This window comes from Zingiber officinale, chromosome 8B (assembly GCF_018446385.1).
Source record: "Zingiber officinale cultivar Zhangliang chromosome 8B, Zo_v1.1, whole genome shotgun sequence".
Lineage (NCBI taxonomy): Eukaryota > Viridiplantae > Streptophyta > Magnoliopsida > Zingiberales > Zingiberaceae > Zingiber > Zingiber officinale.
In genome coordinates, this window is record NC_056001.1 from 31,452,500 (window position 1) to 31,480,428 (window position 27,929).

Genomic DNA, 27,929 nt, shown 5'->3' on the forward strand with positions numbered 1-27,929 from the left:
ATGAAAGTTGGGCCTGATATGGAATTATATCAGGGCCAAGTTGGGCCTGATATGATTCCATATCACGTTGGGCCTGATATGAGTCCATATCAGGCCCAACGTGTAGTTTTTTGCCGATTCTTTGATTTTGCATGTTAACAGCTATGAAAAGCCAAAATAAATAAGAGACACCAAATTTGAACTCCTTGCAATTTCAGAAATCCACTGGAACTAAAATGAGTGTAATTGGAGCTCTCTAGGTCGATCAGTGGGTTTCGGTTAAAACCCACTGATGTATCTAGAGAGCTCCGATTACACGCATTTCAGTTTCTATGGATTTCTAAAATTGTAAGGAGTTCAAATATGGTGTCCATTATTTATTTTGGATTTTCATAGTTGTTAACATGCAAAATTAAAGAATCGGCGAAAAAAACCCACGTTGGGCCCGATATGGACTCATATCAGGCCCAACGTGGGCCTGATATGGAATGATATCAGGCCCAACATGAGTATTTTTGCCGATTCTTTGATTTTACATATTAACATCTATAAAAACTGAAATAAATAATGGACACCATATTTGAACTCCTTATAATTTTAGAAATCCATAGAAACTGAAATGGGTGCAATCGGAGCTCTCTAGGTCCATAAGTGGGTTTTGATTGAAATCCACTGATCGACCTAGAGAGCTCCGATTACACTCATTTTAGTTCCAGTGGATTTCTGAAATTGCAAGGAGTTCAAATATGCTATTCGTTGTTTATTTTTGCTTCTTTGAATGTATTAAAATGTTATAAAAAAATTGACTAATATTATCCATATGTTCTGCTGATAAAAAAAGAGAAGAGAGAGAAATATAGTGAAGAAAAGAAAACGATAGAAAAAGTCAAATTGTCAGGAGGGTAAAATAGGAAATGCACTTATAAAAGTGTGTTCTTTGGTAAATACCAAAGTAGTGTACGCCTTTTGGTAAATTTAAATCTCTACTTGCGCCCTTTGGTAAATTGCCGAAAAATCTTTGATTCAAATATATATAACTTCGATTTCTCTCTCCTAACTTAGGGAAAGTACTGAAATCCTACATAGATTTTCTTGTTCCCCATTTAAATTTACGGCTACTTAGTTAGGGTTTTCTCAGATAACGACAACCAAGTTAGGGTTTTCATCGGAACTAGCCTACTCATTAGGTTTCCCTCTCCCATTCGAGTTTAAGGTTTACTTTGGCCTTAGCATCTTGTGTCTCGACAATGATCATTTTCCTCCTATTGTAAACTATACTACCATTTCAGAATGTACAGAAAGATATTTCAATCTTTGGATCTTGATCATCTTCAAAGGTATGCATCTGATTTCTAATGTATCCTTCATCTGTTTTAGGGTTGACACATTAACTTACATTCTTGATCTTGTATTGGTTTGCATGTCGTTGTTTCTAACAACTTCATTGTTTTGTTGAAGTCTGAAATACATTGATGAATTTTCATCAAACGATCATTGGATTTCAAAAACAGTACTATTGTAGTGCTGCATTTTAAAAATAGAGAAGTTAAACTAACATGATTCTAATAATGAACCCCTATGGTGTTACATTATGAATACCAGTAACACAATATTACTAAAGATCGAATTTAGAGGACATAGTATTTTATTAATGTCAAAATTTTATAATCACTGTTTGTGTATCTTGACTGTGAGAAATATATTTTTTTGCATGTCAATGTTGGTGAAATTTCAAAACTAGTGTTTTAAATTACTTTAATAACTTTTTTAGTGTTCTAATAATGAAGGAGATAGGGGATTTGAATTTTTTAAAAAGTTGACATGTAATAGAGAAGGTGAATATATAGAAGGTATTTATGGTGTCTATGTTTAGTTCGACATCTTTAGAATACGTTATGTGTATGTGCCAATTCACTTAAAATAGAAAGTTCAACACCAGAATGATGTTGGAATTTATATTCCTGCACCACAAAAGAAAGTTCAACAATCGTGTTAGATATAATGTTGAACGTAACTGTGTTCGGGTTTGGAACTACGTGTTAGATATAATGTTGAATGCCACTGTGTTCGGGTTTGGAACTACTGTATTCTTTTAGGTTTTGAAAATTTTAATATCAAATTGTAAAAACATTACTAATAAGTTGGAGAAACCCTGAACATTCTCGCTCACCATAAAATATCTCTTAGAAGAAATTTAATCATTTACAATAAATGATTATACTAAAAAATAGTAGTGAATAACGATTGAATTTTTCATCGGTATTCTATCGGTATTTAGGTTTATGATGGAATACCGACGGAATTTGTAATATCGGGAGTAATTTGGTCGACAATGAAATTTATCGTCGCGAATGAAATTCAGTCAATAATTCCTGACGGACCAATATATTCCGTCGGTAAAACTTAACGACCGAACACTTTTCTCGTCGGCAAGGTAATGAAAATGCATCAGTCTCTGTCATGCAATGTGGGCATACTAATTTACCAGCCATGTTCCATCCCGACAACATTGAGTATGCTGGAAAATCACTAATCATTCATAATAAGGCAGCATGCAATGTAAAATTAGTTTTACTTGCAACATCATAAGTCACCGAACCTACATTCCATAATTCATTCCGCTCAGCAATTAGATATTGCAAGAAAATATCTATCTTATCTTTGGGATTGATTGGACTAGGAATAAGGATGGTAAGGAACATAAATTAATCTTTCATGCACATCCATGATGGTAAATTGTACGGTGTTAATATAATTGGCCAAGATAAACATTGTTATCCTGACTGACCAAATGACTGAAATCCATCTTCAGAAAGTCCCAATCTTACATTACGTGGTTCCATTACAAAGGAGAGAAACACAGTATCAAGATGTTTCCATGCAAGAGAATAACAAGGATGACATATTATATCTCCTTCGTGTTCATTCTCATGCTCATGATGTCACATTATGTGGCAAGCTATAGCTACAGATGCATACAAGCGTTGAAGTTTAGCAGTTAACGGAAAATAATACATCACTTTTCAAGAAATATTTTTCCTCTTCTTCCCTGGTATGCGAGTACGATGCTTAAAATGAGGATGAGTACATATTTTACATTCATTCATATCGCTGTCTTCATTCTAAAATATCATGCAGTTATTTATACAACAATCAATCTTCTCTATAGGTAAACCTAAACCTTTGATCAATTTCTTTGTTTTATAGAAGTTATCAGTCATTATGTTATTAGCAGGGAACAACTTTGACATCAATTGACAGATGTCATCGTAACATCTTTCAGAAAAATGATGTTATACTTTCATATTCAATAACCTTGCAATAGCTGATAGTTGAGAATGACCAGAAGGAATACCTTCCCACACTTCTCTTTATTTGAATAACATTTCGTATAGTTATTGATATTCAGGTGTTGGTATTTCATCTATATTTGAATAATCAATTGCATTCATCGCATCATGAACCATTGATTACATTGAAATATCAATATTATTTGATGCTTCATGAGCGGTAACAGTATTCCCAGAAGACGAACCACCAGAAGGCCCAATTGGTTCATATAAATAAGGCTCTCCGTGACATTACCAATTGTAGTAATTTGGCACAAAACTATTTCTACATATATACATTTTTACAGTATCTTCATCACGAAAAGCTCTATTTTGACATTTTTTATGATTGCACGGACACCTTAACTCAGCACCATTCATACATTCTGGATGATTTTTAGCAAAATTCACAAATTGTTCAACTTCAGCAATAAAATCATCTTTGATAAATCCATTTTTAATCGATTGTAAATCCAAGCTTTGTTCATATACATCGTTACCTAATGAGAATATAATTTGAAACATTATTAAACTTGTGTCACTTGAAATAAGCTTCAATAAAGCATTATGAGCTAAATTTCATCTCACGATCTTCATATCATATTACTGAAAATCTCCTCTACACTAAAGTAAATGAATAATAACTTAGAATATCATGGTATAATTATAAACTTAGAATATAATGATATTGCTTAGGGAATCATTATAAACTTAGACTTTATAATAAACACATGTTGTTGCTTAAAGCATCATTAAATGAAATAACAATACATATAATGAAACTAACTATAATAAACAAAAGATAATGCAAATAAAACAAATCTAATGTATAGAACAATGGACATACAAACTATCAAATCCACCTGAACATCACATCTAAGTTTTGTTTGTCTTAGATATTTGAGATTCTCTACATCAGTTTAAATAGGTTCAAACAAATATATATTAGCCACAAATATGCAATGAAACAATTAAGAAATTTTACGACTGAGCAAGCGCCTACAACTTGCCGCGAGCAACCCATGCGGTGGTCAGTTGTGGCCACGAGCAGGCGCTTGGGGCGGCCAACCGGCCGCGAGCAGGACCCTACGGGGGCCGTGAGTAGGCCCCTGCGGCCAACCACAAGTAGGCCATGAGCAGGTGCCTACGGCGGGCGGCCTACAGTGTCTGCGGTGGCCGGCCTACCGCGAGTAGGCGCCTGCGACAATCGACCTGCCGCGAGAAGCCGCCTAGGGCGGCCAGCCGACCGCGAGCAGGCCCTGCGGCGATCGTCGTGCACATGAAATCGAAGAGACGAGGGATGAGAGGAGCACACTTGAGTTGCCAGTTCCCGATCGTCGAGAATGGGAGAGGACACGAGGCTGCTGGACGCGAAGAGGAGAGAATCGCCAAGAGAAAGATGAAAGTTCGCGCGGAGAGGAGAGGGAGGTCACGTGCTCTAATTCTAATCGGGGTTACCGACGAAAATATAATTCCGTCGGTAGATATCGACGGACTTTCAGTCAATAAGCTATTCAACCCAAACCCTTTTACCCGAAACCCGTAAAAGGGCTTTTACCGACGGAATAAGAATTCCGTCGGCAATCTCCTAAACCCGTTAACCCAGAACCTCTAAACCCGTTTATCAAAGTGTTGATTTGCTGACTGAATAACTATTTCCGTCGGAGAATACTGACGGAATTGAAATCGGTCTGTAATTACTGACTGAATTTTATTAATTGAACATTTCGTCGTTATTTGTAATATTTTTTATAGTGTTATATTTACAGTTAAGTGTTAACTAATCTCTACAAAGACCTCAACTACGTAGAAATGGATGACAAAAAAAATTTAAAATAATCTTTCTATTATAATCAATATAAATAGACAAATTAACTAGAAAGATATTCGGTATAATACATACATTTGAAATTTAAAGAAAATTGATGAGAAAATATCGAATGATCAGTCTTCTTTGACGAACATCAAATCTTTAAAGTTGTAGTGACGTCAAAGTTTTAGATCATCTTTTAGAGTTAGTTTTCTCGCTGATATTTTGCCTTAGTTGGAATCTCATCTGAATGTGATAGAACAGTTACGTGCAAAATGGGAATATATAAGGTAATTAAGTGGTTAAATGTTACTTCATGCATCCGAGCCAAAATATTATTATTATTTTGAATTGTAGCTCGAATACTTGAAAATGAGATAATAAAAATGAGATAATCGGTTGACGGAGGGTAAAATGAGAATAACATGTGTCTTTTGGCAAGAAGAAAACTTTAGTGTGCCTTTTGGACATCCAGAAACCTTAGGAGAGCCACCTTTGAAAAGTTGTCGTGTATAAAAACAAGTCTATCTTATAATCAACAAACGAAAAGGTTGAAAATTCTTGTAATTTATTAACTGAACAAAATCACTGGCATTAAATGCCAGTTATTAATTCTGGACAATAATACAATCTTAACATTAAGAACACATCAACAAACAATCTTGATTTATCCGTACAAATCTAATCTTTTAATTCGATCTTAATTAAACACAAGCATCCTTCTTAGAGTTCTAGTTGATAACTGAACACTTCTTCCTGACCTCCCCACTAGTGAGCACGCCAATATCGCCCATCTTGATCATGGAGTTCGCAAAATCTTCGAAAAAGTCGGACTCCGATGCCCCGGCATGGCTCAACACATAGTCCCTAGTGACACTATTTTCAAGCAAGACCTCGTCGGAGTGAAATACCCCACGCCTCTTCGTCACTAGCTTGTAGTAGCTCGTATCGAATGTCCTAAAGCTCCCGGGGTCCATCTCCACGAATGTGGTTGGATCGTTGGGCTTGCAAATAGTCCTCAACTTAGCGAGGTAGTGCCTACGTAGATATATATATATATATCATGAGTTGAAGCATTAGCTCAAATAGTTAGGACAGGACAAACATGGCTCGCTCAATATCGATGAAGGAGCTAGCACACCTTTCGAGAGTTGGGTCAACATCGTTAGGGGTGGCCTTGCCCGTGTAGTTATAGAGCCGATCGTTGAAGGAGAAACAGTGGGAGATTCCGATCGTGTGTCCTCCTACAAATTCAACAAAACATTTACTATAAATCCATATCCTTTTCTACGTTCTAAAGTTAGCAAGTTCCTCCTTCATACAAACCTGACAAAACAACAAGATCCTTGACGCTAAGTCCTTTGGAGGCGAACATGGAGATCAAAGTGGAGATGTTCGCGGTCGGAGGAGGCAACTGGATGGTCTCATTCGCTATAGACACCAGCCCATCCTTCCTCCCCGTAGCCACAGGCCATGTTGGTCCATTGCTCTGTTCCATAAAATCAATCAAAAAATCAATTTTTTTTTGTAAAATTAAAAATAAAAAGAATATATATATACATATTTTTACCAAAACGACTGCATCCCTCGCCACGAGAGCGAGTAGATCTGCACAAGAGACGACGTAAGGGCATTCCCTCTCCAGTCGAGCTTTGACTCTGTCGATGAAGCCAAAGCCTCTGAGCGTGAGGTTTGGCTTCGCATCCTTCTCGGCCACGTTCCTCTTGGTGGAGTTGAGCAGAATCGAGCCGTCGCATCCCTGATCGAAAAGTGGAATCAGAAAAACGATCATCTTTTGCAGGGTGGAATCAGAAACGTACCCTGACGAAGCAGTCATGGAAGTGCAGCCTGAGGAGGGCCGCCGCCAGGCTCGGAGCCAGCCGCAGGGCCCTGGTCACCTCCTCACGCACAATGGCCTCCACGTTGGGGCATGAAGTGCTGTAGTACCCAACGCTCAGCCCTCCCTGCGCTGCCTCTGAGCCAACTGAGCACACCAGAACAGCCAGAGCCAGAGAGGCCAACAAGGCCATGGAACCTGCTGCAGCCATCTCTTGCTCAGAAATCTGAAAAGTGTTCTTTGATTGATCGGTGAAGAAGCCATGGAGGACTTGGGGCCTCTTTTATACACTGCTCGATCCATTGGCAAGGGTTGACATGGATTAAAGTATTCAGCATGACTCTGCATGCATGAGTTGGAGAGATCGATCAGAACAGTTATTGAGGAACATGGAAGGGAGTTGAAGTGTGCTATATCTTATAATATATTACTTGATGATGTAGAATCTCTTGTGCTTGTGCATGTGGCAAGTATAGCAATTGGATGGCTCATTGATTTTGAGGGAGGAATTCATGGCTTTGTTGAGGGTTTACTTGCATTAGAATCTTTGTGGGGTTGGATTGGCATGGCATTTCCACAGCTGTTTCATTCGTTCGTAATACGGAACGAAGTTTATTGTAACCCAAAGTCTTGCGTGTGAGGCTCGAAGAGCTAGGGTATAAGGATAAAGACCGAAAAGATTTAAAAACCTTTAGCTTAAGCAAAGGAGAAAGGGGGAGCCTTGTGCCCCTTATGCTCATTCAAAGCAACAAAACTAAGACAGACACTCCAATTAACGCGAAAGTCACCGAACTATGTCTAGCTCGAGCCCGTAAGAGTCAACCCCAAGTCTACCTCCCCAATTAAGGCAGCGCTTACTAAGGTTGCAACTACCCCATGTGAGCTTAATTGAATTGAATTGTATTCATCTCGGGAGTGCTTACTTAGAGTTAACGCGGTCGGAAGACTTCTAATATGTCTGCAAAACACACATTCCGTGTGACATACGCAACACCATATTAAAGAAGCTAAAACATTTTAGAGTTTGTGATACTGAAATTTTCATGTATTTCAGCTCTGAAAACAAAAAACATGAGTCGAGATGGATCAGGCAATGCATGAACTTAACTAATCTGATGTGACATGTCGATTCATTACAAAATAAGCTAAATTAGGTTAGATCATTAGATACCTAAAGAGCTTAAAGACAGAAGAAGTGAAACAGAGAGATAACAAGCATGTTCTTGTCTGGGTACTGATAAATGATTGTGTTAAAGAAGCTAAAATATTTAGAAGTGGTGTCTCTTGGTGTACCTAATAACTGCAACACTAAAATATTAATCAAGATAATTGTTCGATAAGCCTTCAGTGTATTACTGCTAAGCAGCTGTTATCGACTTAACCGAGCAATTATACAAGAATGAAAGTTTTTTGTTGCTAGTGTTTGACAGTTTATAAGCCTATTTTTTTTTTTTTTGAGACAGAGAGTTAGAAGAAAATTAATTTAGACTGGCACAACTAGTTTTCCACATTTTCTTTAGTTTTAAGCTTCAAGAACATGAAATTGAAACATAGAGAAAAGTTTAGGTGTTGATGATGCCAAATCTCTTTTTTCCATCCGCGAGTAGATCCCTATTTTTCGTGCTTAAGGTATGCTTTGATGGGATTATAAATGTATTCGATGGCATTGAATGAAGTTGGAGAAGATTTTAGAATCATCGCAAGAATTCATTGCCCCAAAACCATTAACTTATAGGTCTTGTGCTTTTATTCGGTCTCTTTTGTTACAGCAACACAAGATCACAAAATGCACACTATGTTGAAGCTTATTTTTAGAACTTTACAGCCTTCAAATGCACAAGAGTTTATCAACGGAAATCATTACTCTAGTCGTCAACATGTAAAACCATACCACAAGAGTTTATTTCAAACTTAAAGTGATAATCAAACCTAGTAGGCCAATCATTATGCATACATTGCCAAATCCAACATGCATCAAATAGGAATTAACAAAGGATTTGCAAGAAGAAGAGATTATATTGATCGATTCAATCACTTCTTTTTTCAGAAAAGTGGAAGAAAAGCAAGAACAGCTGTGCTGAAATCCCTCCTAAATCTTCTTCTATTGTAATCAAAGTTTCTTCTAGGCCACTGTCTCTTCGATTAAAAATCACTCGCTTGCATGTGTTGCAAGCTTAAACTACCAAAGCCAAAGGCATTTCTATTGTTTGTGGCCATGTGAGTGCATGGCTTGGTGCCTCTGAATTCAACTTTCATGGCTTAAAAAAAGATGATAATGTTTTGAACCGTTTGTTGAAGAATTAGTTCTTCTTCATCATGTGCTTCGAGTTGTATATTGATGCGGAGTTTAAGTTGACAAGCCTTTTAATTTAGTATTGGTTATGATCATGTGATCCAACTTTGCATTTGGATTAGTTATCGATAATATATTTCTGTGTTTTTCGATATATTATTTCTCAATCCATTGTTGTGTTAAAATTAAAGTATGATCCATTTGAGTTTTGTGGTTGAAATAAGAAAAATGGAGGCGGCCTTTATATTAATGTTCTTGATCATCAGCAGGTTGGACTGGACCATAAATGGGCCTTTCTTAGGGGCCGGGCTAGGCTAGCTCAACAAAATTTGCCACATGCCAAAAATAATACTCTTTTGGACTTGTTTATATATTTTTTGATTAGATATTATTTTTAAAAATACTTTAATATTGATAGTATTAACTTTTTACTAAAACTATTAAAAATAAGTTAAATATGGAAAGATTCCCTAAACACAAAATCTACATTAAATTTTACATTTTAGGTAAACAACAATTTTACATCAATTACCCTTAGGAAATGAAATTTATTTTTTAAATATTATTTAATTTAAGGGAAAAAATAAAAAGAATGGATTGGATAATGGAAAATAGATATTACTTAGATAAAGAGAAAAAAATAATTAAAAACTAGTAGAAAAGAAAAAAGAAGATGATAAAAAAAAATAGGATAGTTGATACTGTTTATATATTAAAAAAATAATAATTTAAATTTAACAAAATAAATAATTTATTTTAAAATTTAAAGATGTCATAGATAAATTGACGGAGTCAAGAGTAAGGCCATGCATGATATTCTTTTCCGCTTTAAATTTCTATTTTATCCAATCCACGCCTCGAATTTAAGCTAAGCTCAGTACTCATTGACGGAGTCAACGGTAAGGCCTATAGAAAGCGCAAAAAAGTTAAAAGCGCACGTGTCCTCGGTTATATTAATACGATATTTGTTTCCGAACAGTGCAGTGGTGAGTGGAGATGTCGGGAAACCAGTACCTTTGTCGCTGCTTCATCCTCTGCTTCTTCCTCGTCGCGCTGCTCGCCGTCTCCTTCTACTTCACCTACCGCCCCATCGCCCCTCGCTACTACGTCGCCGCCTTCGTCCTCAACTCCTCCGCCGCCTCCTTCGGGCTCTCTGTCGACAACCAGAACAAGAAGCTCGGGATCTACCACGACGATCTCGCCCTCGCCCTCTCCTTCCCTTCCGTTTCCCCCAATTTCTCCTCCTCCGCCGTCGTCCCGGGCTTCTACCAGGGCCACAAGAAGACCGCCACTAAGACTGGCTCCTTCGCCGGAGGACGCGGGTGGGCGCCTCCCGCCAACCGCTCGGAGGTGCTACGGGTGGATCTGCGGACGGAGGTCCGGTTCCAGGCGATGGCCTGGCGGACCCGGCGCCGCGCGGTCAGCGTCGGAGCGGCGGTCGAGGTCGGTGCGAACGGTACGATGACCGCGGAGGACTGGATCCGACTACGGTCCGGTGCTCCGCGAGCCGGCTTCCGCCGCGGGGGTACTGGCGGGGCTCCGCTTTCCTGGTCGATCTTGGCCGTTGCTTTTTGCGGATTCGCTGTTATCGTTTTCTGATTCGGATTCGACGGTCTCGATTTGACAACTAGTTTTTTATATTAATATTGCTGCCTTAATGCTCTGTAAATTTTATTGTATCATCTTTGAGAGATGAAAATTTTTAAATATGCATAAAACATATTAACGAGTTAAATCGAGTTAATTTTTTTTTTGGAGTTCAAGTTTATTTGAAATATAATCGAGTTAAATCAAGTTTAAATTGTCAAGTTATTTAAATTGTAATTTAAGTTTAACTTGATTTCTTTTATTTATTTAAATATTATAGGACTCTCAAAATTAAAATTTTTATATTTTAAAATTTATTTAATTAGTTATTGAATTTAATAATTTAAATTTATTTTTTTTATTTTGATTGTTTTTACTTATTTCCTTTGTTGATAAAAGTTTATTAATGAACCTGATTTATAGACCCGAATAGTCCACAATTTATGTTCATGAATATGCACATATGTTTTAAAATTTATTCATTTAATTTAGTAAATTGTTTAAGTTTATTTATTTAATAAACTTTAGGTGTATTGTATTAAACACACATAAATAAACTTATATCAAATTAAACTTTACTATGAATATTTGATTTATTTACCAGTCTAATTATATTTTGAATTTATTAGGTATGTAATTATTATTTAAAAAAAATTAGAAAAAAGTTTGAGGTAACATTAGAAGTCATTATCCGAATTTATTAATTATTTTTTGAAAAAATCAAATATAAAAATTAACAAAATAAATTGCTGCTGAAAAAGGAAGAAGATTGTGGAAAACTAAATTTATTTTTTTTTAAAGAAAAAAGTAGTAGAAGAATGTTCAAAAATATGATTCAAAATATATTTTATTAAAAAATTTGATGAAATTGAGATAATTTAAATTGCTTAGGTATTAAGTATTAACTAAAACTTTTGGATGTATTTAAAAAGGTTTTGGATGAAAAAAATTAAAAGTGCCTTAGTGTCTTATGGGTGCATATTTTGAAAATACTATTATAAGTAGTTTTGATTAAAATTAATATACTTAAAATTACTAAATAGTTATAGTAAACATTATTTTAATATTAATTAATTAAAATTGATTAAATATTTTTTAAAAAGTTTAGTAAAAAAAAAGTGAAGTAGTTAGACTACTACCTAAAATAGTTAACTAAAATTATTTAAAATAGCGATTAAAATTACTATAACAATATTGGACAAAGATATTTTTAAAATATGAAATCGCTAATAATGGAATTAAAGGAGGTTCTTTAATTTTCACCTAAACTATATCTTTGATGATTATGACTTAATTATTATATTATGTTGCTAATCCACACAAATAGCATAATTAATTCACAATGAATATGTTTTAGCGTTTATCTCAGTAAAATATTTCGAAGCTATAAAGCTATCAAAATGCAGTTGTGGGTGTATTTTCTAAAACGAATAATTCTGTGTGGCAAATGGAAAATTCCCCTAAATATCCCAAGAAAAAAAATCGCTTGGAGGAGCGAAGCGAAAGATAGGGTTGTAGTAGGGTTTTGGGCGTTGAAAAGGGCGCAAGAGATGAGATGGCTGCTATGGACGAACCGGATCGTCGCCTCCATTTATCAACCTCAACCTTCCTCCTGTGAATTCTCCACCATAAACCCTAAGCATCGCCACGCAATCCTCACTCAACCACACTGAGACGCTCAATTCCGTAGTCCCGTCAATTGTTATCTGCATGCGCTCGTTGCCGCCGGAACACTCGGATTCTGCCACTTCGACGGAGCTCTATTGGCCCCGCCGCTCCTTCCTTTACCAGGTAGGTTTGTTTGATTCTTAATAGTTTTTTTTCCCCTCTCTCTCTTGGTGTCCGAGTGTTCGGTACTTCGACTTGGTTTTTCAGTTACTTCGGCGAGTGTTTGAGCCGGTGTTCTGTTGCACTAGGAAATTGGAAAAAGTAGTGGTTTCATTGTTCGGTTCTGGATTCCGTCTTTTGTGAATATTCTGGATGACTTGCAGTGGAAGAGTGGATAAAGAATTATCAAGAGATAATCTTGGTTGGACGAGTCACCCACGGGCTTCCTCGAGTTTTTCTACTTAAGATTTTGTCCAGGGTATCTCAAGAAATGGCTAAGATTTTAAAAAATGTTTTTTGTTTTGGTTTCTGAATCAGGTAATTCAAAATTGTCCCTGGTTATGTTCTTTTTGTAATTAATAAGTCTATAATTAAAACTGTAGTCAAGTTTAGTCAATTTATAAATTGTCTCTCTTTTTTTTTCCTGGAAATTTTATTTTGTTTTTAGCAGTTCTTTTTCTTGTTGATCGAGTGTTCAAGCGTTTTTGAGTGGTTTCACAAGTATTGAACTGGTGTTCTGTTATGTTCGGGAATTAAAATTGATGTGTTTTTTTACTCGGTGTTGGATGATGTTATTTGCAAATACTAGAGGATTTTTGGAGAGTGCATAAAGAATCATCAAGAGGCAATAATACTTATGTGGGTTCATGGACGTTATCAAGCTTCTCTCTAGTTCTGCTTTTGTCCATGGTTGCTTGAGAGATGACTAAACGTCCAAAGAGAAATAACATTTGTTTTTTCTATTTGGTTTTTAACTGTTCAAGTACACAATTGGAGAAGAAATACATCAGGTACTTTCGATAGCTGGTTTATAATTTTGGTTCCTCTATGGTACACTTCTAGGCTGATGGACATTGATGGTGCTGATGCACATAAGGACAATGGAACAAAGAAGAAGACTGCAGTCCAATTACAGTCATTGGAGACTTTTTATGCAGGTTCTATTTCTAAAACTTAATGAAGTTATTGCATTCATATTCCATTAGCAAGGAACCAAGCCCTGGACAACATTTGTTATTGAAAATATTCTCTTTATGCAGAGGAGAAATATCCCAAGCAAAACAAAGTGGAAGAATATGCGTCCACACTGGATTTGACACATAAACAAGTTCGTATATGGTTTGCTGAGAGGAGAAGAAAAGAAAGAAGGGTTTTTGGTGCTTCAAATGCTTCTATAAGGAGCTTCCTCAATGCAGGTAATTCTCAAGCTTCTAAGTCCAACCCTAATTACTGTGGTCATTTAAGAGCTTTAACGTCGCCTGAATGCCACTAGTTTTTTTAAATGGCCACAACAAGACTGAGCAAGAGAACTTGCAGGTTGTAGGGGAATGGCTGGCACCACTCCTAGACATGCCAATAAAAGCAAAATTGTGACTCAGAAAGGTAGATATAAGACATTAGAGCAGCTTGAGGGGAGCCATCTTGATGAAAGAAAAGACCATGCTGAAAAAAAATACTTTGCTGATCTACAAACATTGTTCTCTAAGGATTATATTTTAAAGAAAATTTACCGTAAAGATGGTCCTGCCCTTGGAAAAGAGTTTGATCCTCCTGGAAATGTGTTTGGCCACTGCACAGGTATGACTTGGACTGTTCTTAAATTCTTTTCATGCTTATATACTTCATTTTACAAAAGAAGTGGGCCAGTAATGATACTTATCTGTAGTAGCATTACTAGGTGCATGTAACTAAAGAAGTGGAAAATTACCAAGGAACTATTATTTTTTTAGGTAAGAAAATGAAGCAGTATTTTGCCTTGTTTTGTTATACAAACTTCCGTCATTGAAGAAGAGATTACCTCATAACAGGGGTAATGCAGAAAAGGAATCATTTACTTGTTAGTCAATTTGAAGTTCCCTTTGCATTTAAATGTTTGGCTGTCCAGTTGGAGTGCCATCAAATATGTTTTAAATTTCTTTTTTGCTAGTTTTACTGACGTTGCACACTCAGGCCTTTATAATAAAGCATCTCAAAAATGTTCATTTGTTTGTTATGTTGAATGTAAAGGGCAGCCCGGTGTACGAAGCTCCCGTCATGCGGGGTTCCGGGGAAGGATCCATTGTACGCAGTCTTATCTTGTTTTTTGCAAGAGGCTGTTTCCAGGATTCGAACCCGTGACCTTTTGGTCACATGCCAACAACTTTACCGTTGCGCCAAGGCTCCCCTTCTTATGTTGAACGTAAAGAAGATTTTAACAAACTGGAATCTTTCATAAGCTTAGTTCTTTAGCTATTGATTACCTAATAAATTTAATGTTATGTTGGAGCACTAGCGAGAGATTTGTTCATTATGCCAACAATAATAGTTATACAAACTATCCTGGAAAGTTAGGACTTGTATTAGGAGCCATTTAGACCAGTCTAGTTCACTTGCCTCAAGTAAGAGGGAGTATTGGCAATATGAAAAAAACAAGATTGTACTTTTCCTAATGGTTTAAGTTTGATAGTTAGTAGATTTTACTACTATTTAGTAGCTATTCTAAGGTGGCAGAGGCAACTAATACTTGATGCTATATTAGCAGATAAGACCCATATTATAAAGTCAGTAATACATATCCTTTAAAAGGGAAGTGAGTAATATTGATATCTCATCTCATTGAACACCTATATCCTAACTATTTTGGGGCAGCTACATGATCTTTTTGCTCCTTGAACTCTGTCAAAACTCTATGCTATCTATATCCTTATAATATTCAAATTAATTAAATTCTTTTACTATTACATTGGCTATTTTCTTTTTGTCCTCTCATTACCTCTTACTCCCATTCTAATAGATTCAACTCTTCTAATTATTAAATCTCTTGGATATCTTTGAACATGCCCATACCATCTTTTAACCTATTTTCTTTTATCATCTATTTTTTTTTATGAATTCTCTTATCATCTATTGGAGCTATGCCTAATTGCTCTTACTTTTTAATTTTAGCAACTCTACACATCCACCTTAGTGTTTTCCTCTTTTAACCTATTTTCTCTTATCATTTATTGGGCCTACATCTAATTGCTCTTAGATATTGATTTTTTTTTCCTTTTCTAGTAACTCCACACATCCTTATTAGCATTATCGTCTACGGAATATTTTTTTTTTCTGTAATGATACAGAACCTATGTTTCTAGGATTTATCATACAGACAAAAATAATTTAATAAAATCAATTGATGATTATCTTGGCCTAGTTAGGGAATGCATTATTACATTTGTTGAATATACGTCTATGTTTAGTTAAAATTTGCATAGAGATTTTATGAAATTTTGGATATGTTCTTACATATTTTCATCTTATTCGGACTTGGTAGATTTGTACAAGCTTCAGTACTCTCACTCTCATGGAAATCGTCGGATGCCCAAAAGGAGTAAGGTACTTACAATCTCCTTGAAGTGGACAATTAACTTTGACATAACAAATATCAACATGACTTGATTAACCGGGATGCCGCTAAGTAATTGCAGTATTCTTCAAACTTCCACATGGGGTTTTGCCACATAAACTTAGTTGTTCTTACAGCTTATGTGATTTTGTTTACTTCCAATATGTCAATGTTCTATTTTGGCTACGTTTTGTTAGTGATTGTCCAGATTTAAATATCTCAACAAGTCCATTTACTGATCATGGGAGAAACTAAATATCTGATCTTATTCATCATATGTATCGGTGTTAGTTTCAACAATTTGGGTTGGCTACATGAATATTGCCCCTCCATTAAATCCTATGTAAGACTATATTACTAGTAATATTCAGGTCAATTATATCACTTTTATTACTTTAAGGATAGTTTTCTTTCGTCTCCATATATCCATTACAACTTACGTTATTTAGTTAGCTTGTACATCAAACATCAATCTTAACATTCTCATCTTTTCTATATCAATTTTTGTATTTGTTGTTGTCTGTTATCTAACACACACATATATTCTTTTACCAATTATCATTTTGAAAACAAAATATTGCAGTCATTGGTGTCTTCTATGCTCACCTCTAAAGCTTCCAATGAAAGCAACCCTTTTGCAACAAAGTATGGCATGGGCAAGGGTCTTATGACTGTATGGCGTGCAACGCAACCCAATGGCCAAAAGCTTCCTGATGGTGGGAATTGCACAGCGAGTGGTAATTGGATGAACTTAAGATCAAATGATTCTCACAAGACTACTTTCTCTTTTGTTTCAAGACAGCCTCAGCAGAGAAGATCATGCATGGTACATTTCTACAAAGGTGGATTTGCTAATGAACTGCATCTAATCTTTTCCTGAAATATATTTGTTTTTTTTTTAAAAATATTTCAGAGGCATAGTTATCAGAAGAAGTCACAAGATAAGAGAAACCAAGTAAGAAAGGTACCTTGCTTCGATCTCATGCCTCTATATAACATAAATATATTTGTAAAATTTTTAAATAAACTTCACCACATAAGTACTGTCTACATATAAGTTTTCCCTATCAAGTAGCTTGTGATTCTCCTACACATTTCTTGTTCTGTTACTTGCATTTTCTTATGTTTGTTTGTCAAAATTCAGGTAGCATCTCAAAATGTGGTAAATGCGAAAGAAACTCATTTAAAGGGCTGCAAACTTTCACTTGATGAATCCTCAGAACAACCAAGTGAGCTAATGGCATTGATCGATGATGAGGAGTTAGAACTTGAGGAGCTACAGGTAGGACCTAACCCATTGAGGTGTACTGCACATCTTGCTTCAAATGGAAGACATGGTTGCCCCCTTTGCAAAGGTTCATTTTCTTCTCTAAGCTACTCTTAAATGGATCAGTTTTATATGCCAATACATGTCATAACTTCATGCTTGCATCATATAGATTTACTGGCTAGGTTTCCTCCACAAATTGTAAAAATGAAGCAACTCTTTCAGATACGCCCATGGGATTCTTCTCCTGGACTTGTTAAGAAACTTTTCAAGGTAAATGCCTTTTGTTACTATGTTCTATGGAACTTAATTCATGACAAATTGGTTTTAGGCTTGTGTATCACACTATATTGCTCTGCATTTATAGATGGACATGGACTTGTGGTTATTGTTTTCATTGCATATTCTCATATCCTATTTTAAAATTGTTATTACAATTTTATATGTTTAATTTTTGCAATTTGTATTCTGCAATTATTTTCTTTGGAGTGTAGTGGCAGGTTTTTTGCCACTATCAACCATGGTGCCCTGTGCTCTGTAATAGGCAACAATCCACTGCTTTCTATCTAGAATGTTGCTCTTTTTATTGTGGATTGAAATTTCTATTTTATATTGTTATGCAAATGTATAGTTGTCATTCAAATGAGATTCTATGGTTGCATCTGCAAGAATGTTGGAGAAACATTCTTATTCTCACAAGTCATTAGTAGCCATGATAATCAAAGCTTCATATTCTCTTGAATATTAGTGGATTGGATATGGGAACTTATGCATGGTAGGTAGTAAGGCAGTGGGTTTCCAAAGCTTCATATTCTCTTGAATATTAGTGGATAGGATATGGGGACCTTTGCAGTGTAGTTAGTAGTGGGTTTCACTTGTGCACACAATTTTCCATCTCAAACTGTTGGAAATATAATTTTGTTTTTTGTTCTGCCTGGCCAGGTTTTGCAATTTATTTGTGGTCAGTCAGGAATTACTGAATTATGCCCCTTTACTATTGACGAGTTTGCCCAGGCATTTCATGACAAGGTCCTATTCTGAATGTGGTTCATTTTGTAATGCATAATTTTTTATGATTTTGTGTACTAGTTGATATTTAGATACTATCATCATGTGATTCCAGGACTCTTTGTTGTTGGGAAAAATTCATGTGGCACTTATCAAGCTGCTTATGCTTGATGCTGAAAAGGAGATAAACTCTGGATCTCTACCTCGAGCATCTAATGTTTGCAGGTTTTTGGTGTTTTTGAACTTTGTAAGTCACTAATCTGTCACACATAATGTACTTGACTGTTTTTTATTTGTTTCATATTTATGCCTGTATTTTTTTTTCTAATAATTATAGCCTCAAATAAAATATACATTTGAAATGGTAACAAGTTACTAACTGTCAAAAACACTGTTAGTCTGCTTAGGTGCTAGATTGAATTTTTTTTAACTACATAGTATTAGGTCTAGTATAGCCTCAACTTTAAAACATATCTGTAACGTGTCATATATTTTTGAAATGATAACAAGTAACTAACCAGAATAAAATCTCTATCAGTGAGCTTAGATGGTCGTGCTAGGTTTTCTTACATCATTGTTTTTCCAACTGTTCCTGAATTTATTTTCCTTAGTGTCAAACCAATGAGCTGTCCGAGAGCTTATGGTTGATGGAGGGTGGACTGTGGGGTACATATTTGTTAGGTAGACTCTACAAATCCTGATTTACCTTGGAGCCTCTTTAGTTTTGCATGAAACTTGTTCTGCCTCTTATTTTTCTTGAAGTGTGTTTCTTGATGTACTAACATTGCCACAATTTGATCTAGTGTCACAAGCACCAGTGACTACGTGGGCCCACCTTCCCATTTCTTGCTCAATTTCTCTTGTACTTTCACCACTTCATCATTCTGTTTATACATATTGCTGGTTGTTGGCCTTCCTGGTGTTGCAAGATGATATGATTCTATCTCAGATTTCTTATCTGACCATGGCAATGAGCAGTGTACCATATATACCACCTATTACATGGCCAAGCATTTGATTTTGAGACTAAAAATACAACAATCCAGGGCAGATAATGTGGTGCAAAAATACATGATATACTTGTGCCAGGCTGCCAGCAGGGGATCATGCTAATGCCATACCTTGAAACATTGCAATGGTCAAGGTTAAGCCCCTGTGCAGGTGGAGAGGTGTACGAAGGTCCCTGTGAAGGCTCATTGGTGTAGGTGTCTGCTGGGACAGCAGTGGCAAATAGAAAAAAGGACAGATAGATTGAGATGTGAACTAAGGTTTAAAATCTCGACACATGCCGAGGTTTGTGTCCTAGACTGGAATGATACGGTGTTGGTATCTTATCGTGTCGTGCCGATCGGTATTTTTTTATTTATATATAATAATTATAAGATAAATATATTTATTGTGTATAATTTAAAAATAAGTTATATATTGATTTTATATAAGTTATCCATTATTGAACAACTTAATATTGTTAGAAAAAATAATTAAATATAGTTTTTTTTTTAAAGAAAATTGATCTATCAATAACTCGAATTAAAATTGATACATCTTAATATGTTACCATACTAATATCAAAAGAAGTGAATTTGTTCCTATAATATTCTGCTTAGGTAAACTCTATAGTTCTCAATGTCCATATTAAATAATTATAATTATATAAATTAATATAAAGATGCTATTTAATATATAATAATTATATAAATTAACTATTTATTTATTTAATTAATTATTAATTTAAATAATATATTTAAAATAGTAAAAAAATATCAGAATAGCAATTAAACATTAAAATGGTAAAAAAAAAAAATAATAATAATTTTTTTTAATCAGAATATAAATATGATTTTTTTTAGATTTTTTTTGAATTTTAAAATAAAATTTAAAACAGTAAAAAAATTCAGAATATCAATTAATAGAATTTATTATTTTTTTAATAATTTTAAAAATACTTTTTTATATATTTTATTAGGGTAATTTAATTAGAGTTTATAAAAGTCTCTTCGAAATATCACACTTAAGTTGGGAATGATTTGAATTAATTAAATCACAGTTTTAATTTTCTTGGAATAGGAGCATCAAGTACGTCCCACGACGCCTCCGACCCAACTTTTGTCGTGCGATGCGCTTGCATGTGATGCACATGATGACGCACGCAAAATTGTCGTGTGTACTGTGTCGGTTTTGCTCCCATGTCGGAACGGTAAAACCCGTCTGTGCCGTTGGGAATGGTATTTCAATTACTGATGTGAATTTTTTTAATTTTGACTTTTGGTTGGGTCTAGTTTGGATTTAGGTTGAGCGAAAATATCTTGTTCAATTTTATTCAATTTGATATTTGATTTGTTGACTTGGCTTGATGTGTTAACTGAAAAATATCCATTCTGGCATATTTATTTAAGTTTTAACAGTCAATAACTATATTTGTTGACATTTCAAAACAACATGCTACATTAGTTGTTTGTTGAAGTCGTGGTTGTATCTGTTAAAATTTACAAGATCAAATTTTAGTTGTATTTATCAATTTATCCTGATTTAGAGGTTGTGCATTACTGTGCTAGTCAATTTTGAACTGTTTTGGTATAATGGAACTTTTGTGAATGTTGGATAACATTGCTGTTTCATGCACTAAATTTTTCAGCAATATTTGTGGTTTTTCCATGCAGATGAGAGAAGAAGGATTTGATATTAAGCATTGGACACAATATCTTAATTCTCTTACTTGGGTTGAAATACTTAGACAAGTTCTAATTGCAGCTGGTTTTGGTTCAAGACAGAATATGGCACGGAGAGCAAATTATAGCAAGGTATGACAAGCACCATATTTTATTTCTGTCTGAATCTTGGTGTTTCAAACTGTATGAACTTTCTGAGCAAATTTGACCTACATTCTACTTTTGCTTTTCTCGACAGATTATACTTATTAATTGAATTTCTATCTCATAATTTTACAATTCTTTCTTTCAAAATCTGTCCAGGATTTTTTTTTGTTTCTGGCAAGTGCTTCTAATCCTTTTTCACACTGCAGACTGTCAATTTAAAAGTTGTGATGTATAAGTTCTCAATTTTTTTTTATTGTAGAATTGAATGACCTTGCTGCCAATGCTTTGGCCTTGTATAAAGTTAAATGATGGATACGATCCATGTCACGCCAAATTGTTGCAATTTACAACTTCTTACTGTTGTTATATTCTACTTGTACAATGAGTTTTGTATCTTAACTTGTTTGTTTGTTTTCAGGAAAGGAATCAAATGGAGAAGTATGGTCTCAGTGAACGCACATTGAAAGGTGAATTGTTTAGTTTATTATCAAAGCAAGGAAGTGTCGGACTCAAAATATCTGATATGGCCAGAACTTCTCAGGTATTGCTTATTAGATTCCATCAACTTTGATCCTTCAAATCCTTGGATAATGAATAGTCACAGTGACATTCTTAAATCTTAGATTGTGGACCTTGGTCTCTCCCATACTACTGAGGAAGTAGAACAACTAGTATATTCAACTCTTTCAAGTGACATAACATTGTTTGAAAAGATATCACCCTCTGCATTTCGTCTTCGAGTTGATCCACATATTAAAGGGAGGATTGATTCTGAATCAGACACTGATGATTCAGGAAGTGTTGATGACGAGTCTGATAAGGTTAGCACAAGTTGTAGTAGTGATGATTCTGAGGTGGATTTGGCAATTAGGGACCGTTTGATTGTTAAGTACAAAACTCGTCATAAAAAATCAAGCAGGAAGTTAGCTGAATACACTGAGATTGATGAAAGCTATTCTGGGGAAGCATGGATGCAAGGGCTTATGGAAGGTGAATACTCCAATTTAACTATTGAAGAGAAGCTCGATGCTTTGGTTGCTCTTGTTGATCTTGTTGGTGCTTGTCCCAGCGTTAGAATGGAGGTAATTATGAAACTTTAGTTGTATCTCTGGTGAATAATGTATGATACTTGTGAGTTTGATATTACTTATGCTTATTCTTGAGTCAAATTACTATTTTGTCCCATTTGTATGCTTCATTACTATTCTAATGATTTATATTTAAACTTTTATATTCTATTTCTATGACCAATGTTTTTTATTATAATAGAACTTACTATGTTTTACTGAAACAGCTTAAACTTCAAATTAATCTTTTGTTCTTTGTAATTTTGTTTGTTCTCTTTGCCGATGATTAGAATGAACTAATTTACTTCATTGCTATATGTTAGGAACATGTTAGAACCTCAACACTTGTCACTGGCATACGGTATCATGGATCAGGTGCAAAAATCAAGAGAAAAATGTGTAGCCGACAATCAGTAACAATGCTAGAGGCTGATACTCCACTTTGCTCTATGTCATTGAACATAACAACTGCCGATAATGTGGACACTTCTATCAACAGGAGAGGATGCCAGTTAAGTTCTTCAGGGTCCAACAGCTCTAAAGTCAAGGAAGCCTGTAACAATATGCATCCGATGCAATCTATACTTTTAGGGTCTGATCGTCGGTACAATAACTATTGGCTTTTCCTTGGCCTATGTAGTGTACATGAGCCTGGCCATCGGAGAGTATATTTTGAGTCTTCAGAAGATGGTCATTGGGAGGTCATCGATACTGCACAGGTTTTTAATGTTCTCCATATATTCAATACTTATATTTCATTCTCCGTATTGATGATTATTGCTTCTTTACCTTGATTACAGGCCTTGCAAGCTCTGTTATCTATCTTAGATCGCAGAGGTATTCGCGAAGCTCGTTTGCTTGCTTCTTTAGAGAAGAGAAAATCGTCTCTTTATCAAGCAATGAATGAGTATACGGTTGCTTCTGTTGGAAGCAGACAGATAAATATATTGCCAGAGTTGGATGCTACTAGTACAGATGGATCGTCTCCAACTTCGGACGTCGATCATGTTCTACTTCCTGCTGAGTCAAATGGTTTATCAGTTGGTTCTGGCGCTATAGATCTTGAAATTGGCAAGACTAATGATGAAAAAAAGCAAAAGTGTGACCGATTGCGATTGTATGATAAATGGGTTTGGGATTCCTTCTACTCGACTCTGAATGCCACAAGGTATGGTAAGAGATCATATATGGAATCACTTATTCACTGTGAGAGTTGTAATGATTTATTCTGGAGAGATGAAAAACATTGCAAGATTTGCCACACTACCTTCGAGATAGACTTTGACCTCGAAGAAAGGTATGCAATACATAGAGCAACTTGTAGGGAGCCAGATGATGTCGGTGACTTTCCGCTGCACAAAGTTTTACCTTCACAGTTGCAAGTGCTCAAGGCTTCAATTCATGCAATAGAGGTGGTGGCCTATTCAGTCTTTGTTAATTATAACTTTTGTTAATTTATCTCTCTTTACATGCTGTAATGTTTTCTTTCTACTTTAGGTAAGCATGCCAGAAGCAGCATTAGCAAGTACATGGAGGGCATCAACTCAGAAGCTTTGGGTCAAGCGGCTTCAACGAGCATCATCACTGCCAGAACTTTTGCAGGTTAGCTTAGCTTAAATTTTCTACTCGTTGAATCCAAATACTTGCAGTATGAGGAATATTTATTGCATTTCGACAGGTTCTCACTGATTTTGTTAGTGCCATGGTTGAGGAGTGGCTGTGTGAATGTGCCACCGCCTCTAGTCCTAATGTAGATGTAGATGATCTCTTAGTACACTTCCAGACTATGCCGCAAACCATTTCTGCCGTTGCACTTTGGATTGTCAAGTTGGATGCTCTAATTGCTCCAAGACTAGAAGTCATTTATGCTGAAAGAAGTAAAGCACTTGTATCCCAACCGAAAAGTATGTATGTGATAACCAGAGCTTACATTTTGCTCGTCTTACTGCTTCTGCATTTAATTAAGCATCACCTTGTTTCAGGAAGACGGACGTGTACTAACCGTTGAGACCATATTTTCTTTAACACTTTACCTCAAGGAGATCGAAGGACTCAGAAATGAGATTTAAGGGAAACTTATCGACGAACTGAAACTGAGATCATTTGTTCATTACTCATTCATATTCAAGTTTCTCTTTTTGTTTTTGTTCAGTGTTTTTGTGCCAATGTCATGATCGATCCTCGACGACAACAGTTAGAAGCTGCGTTGGCATTTTGTTTTTTTTTGTTGTTGTTGGAAGAGGCCTTTTGGTTGTTTTTTCCTGGAATAAATGGTTGGTCTGTCACCTTATGGAAAGGGATGCTTCTTGTGCTCATTTTGTAAATTATTTTACTTCAACTTTAATCAATCTTCTTTACTGTCTCATCTCCTGGTTCAGTCAACATTTTTCTGTTTTCCCTCCAAAATTATTAGTCAAATGCTGACTTTTGTTTGTCTTTAGAACCTTTCTCATTTTCATATTGTGACGAAGAGATAAACTTCCTCATAAGTTGTGTATCAAAGATGTCGAATCGTATATGCTACCTATTCGGCGCGTGGACGTTATTAGATTGACTGGCTAATTTTATAATTTATTTTGTCTAGACCTACTAAAATTTAATTTGTTAGGTTTATTTTTCATTGCCCTCGATGTTGACATAATGAATGTTCTTCTTTTCTCTGGCGGTGGGCGCGTGGACGTTAAGTTTCAAGTCAAACCGTGTTTCAAATTCTGTTGAAAAATTGATATGTATATTTGCTAGTAGATATGACTTAACTAATTTATTAATTTATATATTTATTTATTGTATACGTCGAGTAACACATGCTTAAAGACTTGTCTACCATCCACTACGTATTGAAAAAAAAGTCAAAATTTAAGGATGTGTTTGTTCCGTGTTTTTTATTTTTATTTTTTTTGAAAAACAAACGTTTCTAAAAAATAATATTTGATTTATGTTTTTTATATCTATTTTCCGCGCCCTATAATTCCCCTGTGCCTGAGAAGCTTTCATTTTGTCTTATGCTTTGGGAAAAGAGTTCTGAAGCGAGCGATTCAGGATTACAAGGTGAAATAAGAGTTCTGAAGCGAGCGATTGAGGATTACAAGGTGAAATTTCATGCCTGATTTTATTTTATTTTTCCAATTATCTCTTTTTCTTCGAGGGTTTCTGTAATTATTATCCTCATGAAGTTTTCTTCTTCGTTTATGATTCATAAATGATTTTAAGGCGTCTTATTCTTGATGGAAGTTTTCTTCTTAGAACATGCTCAGAAATTGTTGAAGAATTTGATCAGTGGAGATCGAATTGTGATCTACTCTGTAAACATGCAACAGAATCTGTATATTTGTGTCGAATTATTTTCCAATTCCAACCTTTTAATCTTCTTTTCCGTGCTTCATGCAGGCGTCTCATGAATAGTTGAGTTGATGCTCATCCATCTCCCATGGAGTTTCATGGATTCACTGATGAAGACACATCCTACGAATACCCATCGTCGTCGAGGAATACGGCGTTCACGAATTGGTCAATCGATTCCATCAAATTAGGTTTCGACGACTCCCCCAACTCGCCGCTCTCCGGTCAGTTTGACTGCGATGGTTGGAGTCATCTTCCGGTGGATGCTCAGGCGCCGGCCTATTCCAGACAGAAAATGAGGCGCGCTCTGCAACAAATCGAAACCGATCTCATGCTGCCTGACCCAGAAGAACCAGCGACCAGCACGAGTCTCGAATCGAGCGAGAAGCAGCAAGATCAGGCCGCGAAGCAGTTTCGTGTGCGGCCGAGGACTGGCGGCGCACCGCCGGAGTTGCGCCATCCGGAGAAACGACTGAGAGAATCGAAGAGTCCGTCGGGCGACGATCTGCGACAGCTTCTGATCAGGTGCGCTGAATCTCTGTCGGAGAACGACATGGAGGAGTTCGAATCGCTGGTCAGAGAAGCTCGAGGCGTGGTTTCGATCGCCGGAGAGCCGATCCAACGCCTGGGCGCGTACATGCTCGAAGGCCTGGTTGCTCGGCGTGAGAATTCCGGGACGAATATCTATCGCGCCTTGAGGTGCGACGAACCAGAGAACAAGGAGCTGCTCTCGTTCATACGCATCTTGTACGACATCTGCCCCTACTTCAAGTTCGGATACATGGCGGCGAACGGCGCCATCGCCGACGCTATCAGAAACGAAGACAGAGTCCACATCATCGACTTCCAGATCCGTCAGGGCACCCAATGGATCACGCTGATACAGGCGCTGGCAGCGAGGCCGGGAGGTCCGCCGCGCATTCGGATCACCGGGATCGATGACTCGGTGTCGGAGTATGCCAGGGGAGAGAGCTTGCAGTTGGTCGGGAAGATGTTGATGGAGCTGTCGAAGAAGTTCAGCATTCCGCTGGAGTTTAAAGGCCTGCCGGTGTACGGCCCCGATGTGACTCGGGAGATGCTGGACATCCGGCCGGGGGAAGCGGTGGCGGTGAACTTCACTCTGCAGCTGCACCACACGCCGGACGAGAGCGTCGACGAGAACAACCCGCGCGACCGGTTGCTGCGGCTGGTGAGGGCACTGTCCCCGAAAGTGATGACCCTGGTGGAGCAGGAGTCGAACACCAACACGACGCCGTTCGCGACGCGGTTCGCGGAGACGCTGGACTACTACTCCGCCATGTTCGAGTCGATCGACGCGGCGGTGGCGAGGGACAGCAAGGAGAGGATCGGCGTGGAGCAGCACTGCCTGGCCAAGGACATCGTCAACGTGATCGCCTGCGAGGGGAAAGAAAGGGTGGAGAGGCACGAGCTGCTGGGGAAGTGGCGGTCGAGGCTGAGCATGGCAGGGTTCCGGCCTTACCCGCTGAGCTCGTACGTGAACTCGGTGATCAGGATGCTGCTGGGTTGCTACTCCGATAAGTACACGCTGGTGGAGAAGGATGGTGCTCTGTTGCTGGGCTGGAAGAACAGGAACCTCATCTCCGCATCTGCTTGGCACTGATCCAATCATCATGCATCTTCATAAAATCCATTCTATACCTCGTTGCAAATCTAAATCTAAATCTAAATCTAAATCGATAAAGTATGTTGGTTGATATGGGAGGTAACGAGTAGACCGGATTACAACTCGCTTGGGAGACGGCCGACCGACCCTTCAGCCGGTAGACATAGAGAGTTTGATGCTCTACTTTTGAATTAGAAAGTTAGTATGACTGGTCAGTCAATAGCCTACCGAGTTTAGGAGATATCCGACCCACCTCACAAGCGATTGACCATAGGTCCAATGGAGGGAATGGTCAAACTTCTTAATCTGTACGAGCCTCTTTATACACACCAGGGTAATCCTATTACTGGTTATCCCTATGGGTTTCCACATGAAAATATATTTATGTATCCGTTCAGTAATAGAACCCGACGAGCTTAAGTGGCCCCATAACTCAGGCTTGAGGTGCTTACACACCCGACCATACGAAGTTAGCTGAGCCTAAGACACTTAGCTTCATATTATTCAAACAGAGTTCCAGCGCACACATTTTATTATAGGGCCTCTTGAACGAATTTCTAGCACGCCCAATGCAACATATTATTTTCCAAACGGATTACTAATATCATTCCGGACATAATCGAGTAGCTTAATGCTAAGACAGACATAAAGACGGTCAACCTTATAGGCTGGTCGGGATATACTCAACCGACAACATAAGCAGAGAATTCTAACAACCTGTCAGAATAATAATCACATGTCAATGAATATTATTCTGGAACATTTTTAAAGGATTATCC

The 27,929-nt window shown here is 36.8% G+C and overlaps 4 protein-coding genes across 4 annotated transcripts; 3 read left to right on the forward strand and 1 right to left on the reverse strand.

Annotated features, from left to right (window-relative positions):
* Positions 1 to 5,673: 5,673 nt before the first annotated feature.
* On the reverse strand, positions 5,674 to 7,225 carry LOC122016051 (peroxidase 1-like). Its single transcript, XM_042573199.1, has 5 exons — positions 6,939 to 7,225; positions 6,689 to 6,877; positions 6,445 to 6,607; positions 6,260 to 6,362; positions 5,674 to 6,156 (listed from the first exon to the last, which is right to left on the reverse strand). The coding sequence occupies exons 1-5, from the start codon at positions 7,164 to 7,166 to the stop codon at positions 5,850 to 5,852; spliced, it is 990 nt and encodes a 329-aa protein (XP_042429133.1). The 5' UTR covers positions 7,167 to 7,225; the 3' UTR covers positions 5,674 to 5,849.
* Positions 7,226 to 10,229: 3,004 nt separating this feature from the next.
* LOC122016628 (protein NDR1-like) lies at positions 10,230 to 10,992 on the forward strand. Its single transcript, XM_042574001.1, has one exon. The coding sequence runs from the start codon at positions 10,245 to 10,247 to the stop codon at positions 10,845 to 10,847; it is 603 nt and encodes a 200-aa protein (XP_042429935.1). The 5' UTR covers positions 10,230 to 10,244; the 3' UTR covers positions 10,848 to 10,992.
* A 1,311-nt stretch (positions 10,993 to 12,303) lies between these two features.
* On the forward strand, positions 12,304 to 24,552 carry LOC122014843 (homeobox-DDT domain protein RLT3-like). Its single transcript, XM_042571301.1, has 19 exons — positions 12,304 to 12,626; positions 13,506 to 13,600; positions 13,703 to 13,858; positions 13,980 to 14,240; positions 15,958 to 16,019; positions 16,613 to 16,855; positions 16,943 to 16,993; positions 17,174 to 17,384; positions 17,469 to 17,569; positions 18,239 to 18,325; positions 18,420 to 18,551; positions 20,965 to 21,105; positions 21,539 to 21,661; positions 21,744 to 22,202; positions 22,511 to 22,906; positions 22,988 to 23,599; positions 23,685 to 23,789; positions 23,866 to 24,091; positions 24,170 to 24,552. Exons 2-19 carry the CDS (start codon positions 13,510 to 13,512, stop codon positions 24,193 to 24,195), a joined length of 3,483 nt encoding a protein of 1,160 aa, XP_042427235.1. The 5' UTR covers positions 12,304 to 12,626; positions 13,506 to 13,509; the 3' UTR covers positions 24,196 to 24,552.
* Positions 24,553 to 25,140: 588 nt separating this feature from the next.
* Positions 25,141 to 27,241, forward strand: LOC122014941 (chitin-inducible gibberellin-responsive protein 1-like). Its single transcript, XM_042571493.1, has 2 exons — positions 25,141 to 25,276; positions 25,575 to 27,241. The coding sequence occupies exon 2, from the start codon at positions 25,615 to 25,617 to the stop codon at positions 27,145 to 27,147; it is 1,533 nt and encodes a 510-aa protein (XP_042427427.1). The 5' UTR covers positions 25,141 to 25,276; positions 25,575 to 25,614; the 3' UTR covers positions 27,148 to 27,241.
* The last annotated feature ends 688 nt before the right edge of the window (positions 27,242 to 27,929 follow it).

Excerpts from the sequence above, each read along its gene's own strand:
- LOC122016051 (XM_042573199.1), bottom strand. The coding sequence starts at position 7,166 with ATGGCTGCAGCAGGTTCCATGGCCTTGTTGGCCTCTCTGGCTCTGGCT. Across the intron at positions 6,608-6,688 it reads CGAGGGATGCAGTCGTTTTG|AGCAATGGACCAACATGGCC; the intron begins GTAAAAATATGT and ends TTTATGGAACAG. Across the intron at positions 6,157-6,259 it reads GTTGACCCAACTCTCGAAAG|GCACTACCTCGCTAAGTTGA; the intron begins GTGTGCTAGCTC and ends ATATCTACGTAG.
- LOC122016628 (XM_042574001.1), top strand. The coding sequence starts at position 10,245 with ATGTCGGGAAACCAGTACCTTTGTCGCTGCTTCATCCTCTGCTTCTTC.
- LOC122014843 (XM_042571301.1), top strand. The coding sequence starts at position 13,510 with ATGGACATTGATGGTGCTGATGCACATAAGGACAATGGAACAAAGAAG. Across the intron at positions 16,020-16,612 it reads GGATGCCCAAAAGGAGTAAG|TCATTGGTGTCTTCTATGCT; the intron begins GTACTTACAATC and ends AAAATATTGCAG. Across the intron at positions 16,994-17,173 it reads AGAGAAACCAAGTAAGAAAG|GTAGCATCTCAAAATGTGGT; the intron begins GTACCTTGCTTC and ends GTCAAAATTCAG.
- LOC122014941 (XM_042571493.1), top strand. The coding sequence starts at position 25,615 with ATGGAGTTTCATGGATTCACTGATGAAGACACATCCTACGAATACCCA.